Below are 9642 nucleotides of genomic sequence, written 5' to 3'. Positions count from 1 at the left end.
ACGGATCAAGTTTCAGCAACAATACGATTTTCACAGAACAACCTCAGATAATTTCAACAATCATCACATCTCCAGCAATTAAACAAGACGACCAATATACCACAAAACCAATCAATATAGCCATAGGGTCGCATTTCTTTGCGACGCGTTATAACGGTACCGTGACCTTTTTTCTAATCCGCCGGGTCTAGCGGCTATTCAGGCCTCATTTTCTATTCTGCCGGGTCCAGCGGCCGTTCAAGCCCCATTTTTTATTCCGCCGAGTCCAGCGGCCATTCGGGCCCTTTTTTCTATTTCGTCGAGTCCAGCGGCCATTCGGGCCCTATTTTCTATTCCGCCGGGTCCAGCGACCATTCAGGCCCTAGTTTCTATTCCGTCAGGTCCAGCGGTCCCATGGCATAATCAAGCAATATCAGTATACACAAACACAATCCAAATTACATTACAATGGTATCACACTACCATTACATATGTCATATACAATCAACGTACACAATCACATAGCATATCTCAAGTCAAATGAAATATAAAAGAGCAATATCTCTCAAATCCTTTCACACAACCTAGTAAGACCATTTCTTAATCTCTAACCAGTGTTATCAAAACCGGACCGGACTGGGCGGTTCGACCGGTCGGACCGGAAACCGGACATATGTCCAGTCTGGTTAGCTTAAAAATAAAAAATGCATAAACAGACCGGTGAACCCAAAAAACCGACCGGTTTTTAGACAAACCCATCGAACCCATTCGAACCGGCCGGTTGGGAATTTTCACCGAAAATGAGACCAGTCTTCCTCACTGAAAATTTTCAGCAGTGAAACCCTAGTCTTCTTCCCGCCAGCTCAATCATCAGCGGCTTCACCGAAGTTCCACCGCACCGAGCTCACGAGACCAGAGCTCCTCCTTCTTCTTTAGTCATCGGCCTCCCGTAAGCTCGAAGATTCAAGGTTTTCGGCTTGGAGATCTGCGGATTGGCTAATTTCTTGCAGAAGCTCGTCAAGAGAAGCAACACTTCGTCCTCTTGCATGCTCTTGAGCTCCTCCAATCTTTAAAAGATCATCCCATTCCTTCCGAAACCCACAGCCGCAACATCTTCCCTCATCCTCCAACCCGACCAGACAAAACCAGGGATTCCTCTACCTCCAAGAATTGATGGAAATCCCAACCTTTCGCAATACCAGCAACTTATTTTCCCCAATTCGCCATTTGGGTTCTGCTCGAGCCGTGTTTCTTCAGCTGGGGTGAAAATGTCGGAGGAAGCTGAGGGTTATGATGAGGGGATAATTCGGGCAGACCGTATGAAGAAGAATTTGACTATACCAACAACAAAAGGGTCGGTTGTTCATAAAGTTTCAACGTCGAAAACAGGGAAACCATGTCTGAATCTCCCAATCGCCGAGAAGAAAAGAAGGGCCAGCACATCTCCACCCGCAAGCAATGCAATCCAACTAATAAATTATCGAAAAAAGCTGAATTTAGTTCAAAATAGCAAAGAAAAAGAAAAAAATTAGAATCCTTTAAGCTCGAGCATACCCCCATTTGTCTACGGGCGAAGAGGTGCGGGGCTTCTCGAGCTGGATAACGCCCTCCAGGGGAAGAGGAAGATGAACAAGCACAAGTATAACTGGCGAAAGGTCAAGGCAAAGTGATAATTATGTATTATATAATTTTTAATTAAACGTGCGGTCCGACCCATCGAACTCCGGTTGGACCCATCGAACTCCGGTTGGACCCATCCCTTGACCGGTTCAACATCCGGTCCGGTTCTGATAACACTGTCTCTAACTATCACAATATTATTCATAAATAATTTATATAACTACAATACATCATTTTACAAGGGAATAAAGTACTCACCGAACACCCAACGTATGGTCCACTGAATTGAGCCTTCAAGATGCTTGCTTTCGGTCTCGCCAAGTCCTATAAATCATATATATAACAAGAAAACAATTTATAAAAGCATATTCATGTTGTTTATATTCTTTATAACAAAACATGTCGCATTTGGCCCCAAAAGAAGGAATTTATTCGTACTTAATTGCCCTTGAGAATATCGAGAATTAACCAACTTCAATCTTATATCATAAGCAATGAATAAGTTATTCCAATCAAAGATAACCTGGGGCAGCAACTAGCTTTCCTTTAACAAATAACCAACCCTATTCCATAATCTATTGTATTAAAGATTACAAATTTACCCAACCTGAAAAATAGTAACCCAGACTTAGAAATCCAACAAAACTAGCAATATTGTTTGAAAAGAAAAAAAAAGTGAAAATATAACTTGAAGGTACTGACTCTAAATTAAGTTATACTATTATCCGAAAGAAAAACAAAAATGAAAACAATCAAAGAACGAAAGATATCAAATCAGTGGCTAGCTTTTGGTTTCTCTCAAATCATCAATTATATAGCTTTCTACCCAAAATTTGTCTAAGCAAATGAATGTGAATAATTTGCAAATCAGTTGATATATCGACAATAAACTCCATAGGAGCATTTCCCCTATTTCCTAGCTTTCCACTCAAAAGAAAATCTTGACTCAACTTATTACTTCTAACTCCAGCCAATTAACAAATTCATTTCCCAATTTAGTACTTAAAGTAATTCATTATCGATTAATTCACAAGAAGGAATACCGAATCAAACACAAGAAGCTCAACACAAGAAGAAATTAGAATCATTAGTATATATTCTCAAGAAAATTTATTCTTACACCGAGCAGCAAGGTTCAAGACCAATAATACTACTCAAACTCCTCCATTGAAACATATTTTTATAGGCAATATCTTCAAACCAGCAAATGCAGGAGGTTCGACATTTCATCACTAATATAAGGCAACTTGATTAACAAGGAAAAAGTCCGTTAGTAAACCCAAATATAAAATCAGTTCTCTATGCTTACCTAATCAACACTCGAAAACCTTTAATTCTTTCCACATAGTGCCTTATTAAAATCATATACTAGCTAGTCCTTCAGAAGAAATGACACGCAAGTCGATAGAGCACTCGGCGAACAATACACATGCATACACACGTATATATATATTCAAGGACACCTAGCTGAACTCCCAGATGTCGGTTGAAGGCAGTTTAAAGCTCCTCTGGTCATTCAAGTCCCATTTAACAGAAAAATAAACTTCAAATCGACTATCCCTCAAACAAGAAAAGGGAATTTCAGTTGGCAATTCACCAACAACAAACACAACACAAAGACAGTGATTTCAGTGATATACATACCCAAAAAAAAAATGACAATTATCCAAGACAAGCTGAACTTCACATCTGAGATGGCCTTTCCTATTTCCTAGCTTCCGACCTACTTCATTCGTTGCTTCCCTCTTTGTACGATTCTTCCTAGTGCTGCAGCTAAAGTCCATCTCCTTCGCTCTCTCTCTCTCTCTCTCTCTGGTCCCATTTGCATACACTGACCAATGGACAAAATAAAAATTACATAACACATACCTGCAATCAATCAATACCCGAACAGAGTGCAGGGTTAAGCTCTTCCTTGTGTAACGATTTCCTATCTCGGTAGCTCTCTCCCTCCCTAACCATTCCGTCTTTCTGCTTCCTCTAGCATTCACTCACTCGTCTCTCTCTCTCCCTGCTGCTCTGTTTCTTCTTCGGTTCTCACAGCTCAAAACAGAGCAGAGAGTAGAAAAGCCAAAAAAAAAAAAAGAATAGATGAGATGAAATGGAAGGCGGTGGAATGGGTTTGTTTGGGGGAAAATGGGGCCACGTGGGGCCCTTCCTACTTTTTTTTTTTCCTCCTCCAGCAACTTGTATATAATAATATATACAAAAGCATATGTATGTATATACGTAAGTATGCTATTTGGAATAAAAATATCAAGTCTCACACTGACCGCCTGTTGCTTGACTACCTGAATGTGGCCTTTGATAAAGCTGATGCCAAAAAGTATATCCTTAATTGGAAAATACTTTTGTCGTGATGTGATGTGCTCCCAATGGGTTCTAAACGCCTTTCTCTGCGGAGGCTAAGATCATGCGCATATATCACAGTTTGCCAACTACTTTACGCACAATGATTTCAACGTAATATATGAAACTGCATTTATTGACGGAGCCACAAATCATTTTCTTTTTTCAGGGGGGTTATTAGGGAAGCAACCGATATTTTTTTATGCTAATTATGGAAATAACAGAGTTTCACTGGTTTTTCCGGTGAACCTTCTATAAGTGGCTGACAATTCCATTGAAAGGTTCCAGGCGCTTGCAAGACAACATACTATAATACAACAGGGAGGGGAAAACATGCGAAGGAGCAGAACAGAGCAGACAGATGTGAAGTTCCTGTCCAGCTACAACATTACTCTCACAAGAAACTTCGAAATCGAGCTTCAAAATATAGCAGTAGAGCAATACCAGCTCCGTAGGTCCTGCCCAGAATCATGATTCTCCTCTACATCTCATCCTGTCAAGTAAAGCAACACAATAGAGAAGGTCACCTACAATGCAATATCTATTACATAACGGGAAACTACGATCTTTAAAAAAAAATTACAAAAAGAAAGACAATATCGCTGGAATCATAGCTTACTTTTCTAAATTAAAAAGAACGGTGAGAAAGCTGTAAAAACTCATATATTCAAAATCAAAACTTCATCAAGTAGAGTGTATTCACCAACCTTTTCTGATCTATGCACGTCTTCCTCGATATCTCCGGCCAAACTTTCTCACAAACAAGTTGTCTCCTCCAATGTTAATGCCTTGTCCTAGAACCACACCAATGACTAGTCCCCTTGCAAACCCCATCAGAATGATCTTCCAGTCAAAATTATCAAATAAAGTATTCGAGCCTTCATGATCATCTCCAGCTGCAGGTGCTGGTGGGGCCACATTATCAGGGCCTGCGCATTTCTTTGACAAAGGCTCTCCACAGAGTCCAGCATTCCCTTTGTAAGAGCTGCTGTCAAATGTATTGAATTGCTTCACACGAGGTATGGACCCTGAAAGTTGGTTGTAAGATACATCAAAGACTGCGAGGGAAGTCAGCTCCATTAGTTGCTGGGGGGTCTCTCCGCTGAAGTTGTTATGAGAAAGGTCGAGAGCTTCCAAATTGGTCAGACCATTCAAGGCAGGAGGGATGTGGCCTATGAGTAAATTGTGAGACAGATTGAGCAGATGGAGTCCCTCTAAGCTTCCGATAGATTTCGGAATCTCTCCAGTAAAGTTGTTGCTTGAAAGATCAATCACCATAAGGTACTCCAAGATCTTAGCATAATTCAGCGCCATGCCTTTGTTTATTATTGCCATTGAGTAGTCATAATCTTCTATAATTAAACCTTGCAACCAAGTGACAGGCATTGTGATAGATTCCCCAAGATAGCTTAGTCCGCTAATGTTCAAAGCTCTCATTGCTTTCCAGCAATGGAAGTACTTTGAAGGCAAGAAACCTTCAAATGTGTTATGGGAAAGGTCAACAATCTGCAACATGGGGAACACAGAGTCATTCTGAGGCTCCATTATCGGCCCGTACAATCTGTTAGACCTCAAAATCAATATCCTCAGATTTGCAAGCAAGCCCATCCAAGTAGGAAAAGTATCCTCAATCATATTATTCCCGATATTGAGAAACGCCAGCTCTCTGCAGTTTGCTAGTGTCCTCGGCAGCGGACCTTCCAATTGGTTGCTACTTAAATCTATCATCCTCAAGCTACAAGTGCTACTCTGAAACTCAGGGATGCCTCCTTTGAAGTTGTTATCGTATAGACTTAACATGGTCAAAGTGCTGCTCAAATTGCTCAAGCATTGTGGGATCACACCACTCAAGTTGTTCTTTGCCGGATCCAGAACCCGGATATTGCTCGCGTTGCATATCATTGACGATATTGTTCCAGAGAGTCTATTCTCGGAGAAGAAGTAGAACTGCATGGTTGCCAGAGGAACTACTCGAAAAGGTCCATGCAACTGGTTGGACCAGAGGTCAAGACCTAAGAGCTGCTTCCAATCCGGAAACACCGACGGTTGTGGGAACCTGGTCAGAGAGTTACCAGAAAGGTTCAAGAATCTCATGTATACAAAGATCGAGAACCACTTGGGTATCTGCCCAGATATGTTATTGTAGGAAAGGTCCAGGAATGTTAGATTATTTTGTCGCTGTAGAAAGTCAGGGAACTCGCTTAAATTGCACGATGCCAAACCTAAAGACATCAACATTGGAAGACTTTCATTTGTATTGGGCTCAGGGAGCAAGGAGAACTCATTGAGTGATAGGATTAGCGATTGGAGCCTTTTAAGCCTGTAAAACATGCCAAATTGCAGGTTCCCATTCAGGTTGTTTCGAGTAAAGGTCAAGGTTTGTAAGGTTACTGAGATGAGAAATTGAGCTTGGGATTGGGCCATGGAATCTGTTCAAAGACAGGTCGAGATACTCAAGGTGGATGAGGCTTCCAAGTTGAGATGGAAGAAGACCTGTTAAACTGTTGGAGCTCAAATACAGATACCTCAGCTTCTGGAGGTTCATGATAGAATCCGGGATTTGGCCTATCAATTGATTGTGTTTAAGATCTAAAGTAGAGATTCGAGTGAGGTTCCCAATGGAAGATGGGATCTGGTCGGTGAGTTGATTGAAGCTGAGATCCAATGCAGAGAGTTTGCTGAGGTTCCCTAAGAATGATGGGATTTGGCCAGTCAATCGGTTGTCACCCAGATCTAAATCAGATAGTCGGGTAAGAGTCCTGAAGAAAGGCGGGATTTGGCCTGTCAATTGATTTTGGTTCAAGTTTAAACGGGATAATTGAGTCAAGTTCTGGAAAGAAGATGGGACTTGGCCTGTCAACTTGTTGTCGGCTAGATCTAACTCGGAGAGTTGATGGATGCTCCCTAGGAAAGATGGGATTTGGCCTGTCAACTGATTGACACTTAGATCTAAAGATGAGAGTCGAGTAAGGTTACCAAAGGAAGATGGGATTTCACCGGTTAGCACATTTCCAGCTAATTCCAGTACGGTGAGCCTTGAGAGATTGCCGATTTCGGGTGGTATGGAAGAGAAACTGAAGTTATTGAATGTAAGTTTGAGATTCTCCAAGTGAACAAGACGGAAAAGGCTACTACTGGAGTTGATGGAGCCATAAAGACAGGCGTTGCTGAGGTCGAGGCCGATCACATGGCCAGTGCGCTCGTCACACTGGACCCTGCTCCAGGAACAGCAGTTACGGCCCTCTTGACTCTCCTCTAGCTTCCACGATTCGAGCTTCCTGTAATCGCCCCGCAAGAGGAATTGGAAGTAGCAATGCTCGGGGCCTTCTTTCAAGCTTCGCTTGAGATCCAGCAAAGCAGACCTCTCATCCTCGTGGCATTGTGGCGCAGCCGGAGAAGCACCAGTAGGAAGGTGAAGCAGTAAGGAAATCATGTACATGAACACGATAAAGCTTTCCGCCATGAAGACGAGCTGTTTAATTTGCTTCGAAGGGAAGCAAGAGAAGTTTAAGACGAGCTGGCTTGTTAGTTGGTATGGAAATTAAGAAAGATATTTTGCAGGCGAGGAAAAGTCTCTGTCCAATTTATACATCGAGACAAATTAAACCAAGTTCATACCAAGCCCGGCAGGAATCAAATCAAGTCGACGGCCTCTTGTTGCAGGTCAAGCACGGCAGGAACCCACTGTTGATGCCAGGCAGATAGTGATGCCGGACGTGCTCGGAGTCGTCTAAACTTGATCCAGTAAAAGATAATGACGCCTGCCTAAAGATTGGCCACCTGAGTATTCTGCTGCGACCCGGTATCTAAATATGAGGGAATGTGAAACCCGGTGTTTCCTCTGTTCTAGATCGTTGGGTTTTCCTCCACTTAAATCATGGGATCCACCGGAATCGTAACCCAATTCCTCCCATGCTCTTACAAGGCCCTTATTCAACTTAACGTTGTTGGGAATCGACTCAAACAGACAATGAAAACAAATCCAATTTTGCTTTTAAGATTCTCTCGATCAATATCAGCAGGAAGGAAATATTCATGTCGATAATTTATAGCGGAAATTCTATAAATTTGTCAAAATTGGCGGCAAGTGCTCCAAGTGTCAGTTTGGCTAATTTAGTCATAAGACATCTAATCTGTTATGAACTTATATTCCGAATCGTGACTGAGTGTTCACCCAGTGATGACATGGATATAAGACCGTGAAATATCTTCCACGTGTCATTAAAATGTCTACGTCAGATAGATTTAAAAAAAGTGAAAATTATGCCAAATTCCAATTAATTACAGTTTGTCTGAATTGTTAATGAAGTCCTATTATTTCCAGTTTGGCGAAATTAGTCCTAAAATATCTATTTTGACATATATTTTTAGTCCAAAATGTGATTAGGTGCTGACACGGATATAAGACGTGAAATAAACTGAAATAGATATTATAATAGTGTTTTACAATGAAATATTTTAAAAAATAAATATCTCAGAACATCAACATCAATGGCACTAGGTACACCTTCGGTGATACCATGTTGGCCCCTGTCTCAGATTTCGATTACCTACTGGGTACATATACCCATCTCGGCCGCCACTTGAAACCGGGTGATATTCTTAGGGGGTATGACCGTATGGTACTCTCATCGGCCGAGCTTGACGTTATAGGTGAACGAGGCCGAAGAGGCAGCTATTGGAGTCGATGGAGCCACGAAGATAGGCACTGCTCAGGGTGAGGCTGATCACATGACCGCTCTGCTCGTCACACTCAACCCCATCCCACGTGCAGCAATTGCCACCTTCCTTAGTCTCGCTCCACGACTTGAGCATCCGATAGTCATCGGAGGAAGAGAAGCAATACGCAGAGTCCTCCTGGAAGCTCTGCTTGAGCTCCAGCAGGGCAGAACTCTCACTTTCTTGGCACAGAGAGGCGTGTGCTACAGATGGAACATCGACGGGCACAAGTATAGAAACACAATGTTCATGTGTGAATGATCCTTTCGTTGTTTCCTTTTCTAAATGGATTTTGGGTGAGAATTAAATTGAATGGGCGAGGAGTTCCTAATACCGTCGACAACCTTTCTAAACACAATAGTATCTTAATCACGTGTTATGGCGCAACTAACAAATTGCACAATTAGTTCTCGGACTTCTGTCGTTTCCCTATTTTTTCTTTTTTCTTTTTATTATTATTATTTATTTTGACGATCAAAAGTGATGAATGGGGCCCATTGGTCCACATTTCCATGAGAATAATAATCACCAAATTGGATCCACCGGAAAAAAAATAATAATCACCAAATTGCAAGAAAGCCTCAATTGGTGGCTATAGACCAATTGAAAAAAAACACAACTTTAGAAATCGTCGACTTCCACGAAATGCGACATTAAGAGAGATGGTTGGTGTGATTAGGTGAAATTAAAATTTGATAAGCCTTACTGATGGACATGGAGCATCATCTTGTAAGTTATATAGCACTCGGGAATATATTCTTGATAAAAGTTTGAGACTGAGAGTTGCAAAGTACCTCTTCAAAGAAAAATACGTATAAGTGCCACCGTAAAAAAGACTGAGTCTCCGTATACTTGACAGGAAATCGATGAGCAGCCGCGTCAAAACGAAGCCGTCCCGAAATAAAGTATCTTATACCTTTTTTGCATCTTACAGGCATCATACTATATTTTTCGCTAGGTTTAGTTACAGTTCAG

The 9642-nt window shown here is 41.6% G+C and overlaps 1 protein-coding gene across 2 annotated transcripts; it reads right to left on the bottom strand.

Annotated features, from left to right (window-relative positions):
* Positions 1 to 418: 418 nt before the first annotated feature.
* LOC116198015 (receptor-like protein 47) lies at positions 419 to 7885 on the bottom strand. Of its 2 annotated transcripts, XR_004155134.1 has the most exons (5): positions 4656 to 7885; positions 4393 to 4441; positions 1858 to 1923; positions 1534 to 1624; positions 419 to 1448 (listed from the first exon to the last, which is right to left on the bottom strand). XR_004155134.1 is itself a non-coding variant. In XM_031528314.1 (2 exons), the coding sequence occupies exon 1, from the start codon at positions 6370 to 6372 to the stop codon at positions 4666 to 4668; it is 1707 nt and encodes a 568-aa protein (XP_031384174.1). In that variant the 5' UTR covers positions 6373 to 7884; the 3' UTR covers positions 1974 to 4441; positions 4656 to 4665. The 2 variants fall into 2 exon arrangements, 1 of the variants encoding a protein (XP_031384174.1); XM_031528314.1 differs by lacking the exons at positions 419 to 1448; positions 1534 to 1624; positions 1858 to 1923 and having other exon boundaries at positions 1974 to 4441; positions 4656 to 7884.
* Positions 7886 to 9642: the final 1757 nt, after the last annotated feature.

The sequence above is a fragment of the Punica granatum genome, chromosome 2, assembly GCF_007655135.1.
Source record: "Punica granatum isolate Tunisia-2019 chromosome 2, ASM765513v2, whole genome shotgun sequence".
In the NCBI taxonomy this organism is placed as follows: Eukaryota; Viridiplantae; Streptophyta; class Magnoliopsida; order Myrtales; family Lythraceae; genus Punica; species Punica granatum.
Note: the sequence above shows the minus strand (reverse complement) of the source record. Positions and strands in the feature narration are given on the sequence as shown.

Bases quoted from the DNA above. Each gene is read 5' to 3' on its own strand.
- LOC116198015 (XM_031528314.1), bottom strand. From the start codon at position 6,372: ATGGCCCAATCCCAAGCTCAATTTCTCATCTCAGTAACCTTACAAACC.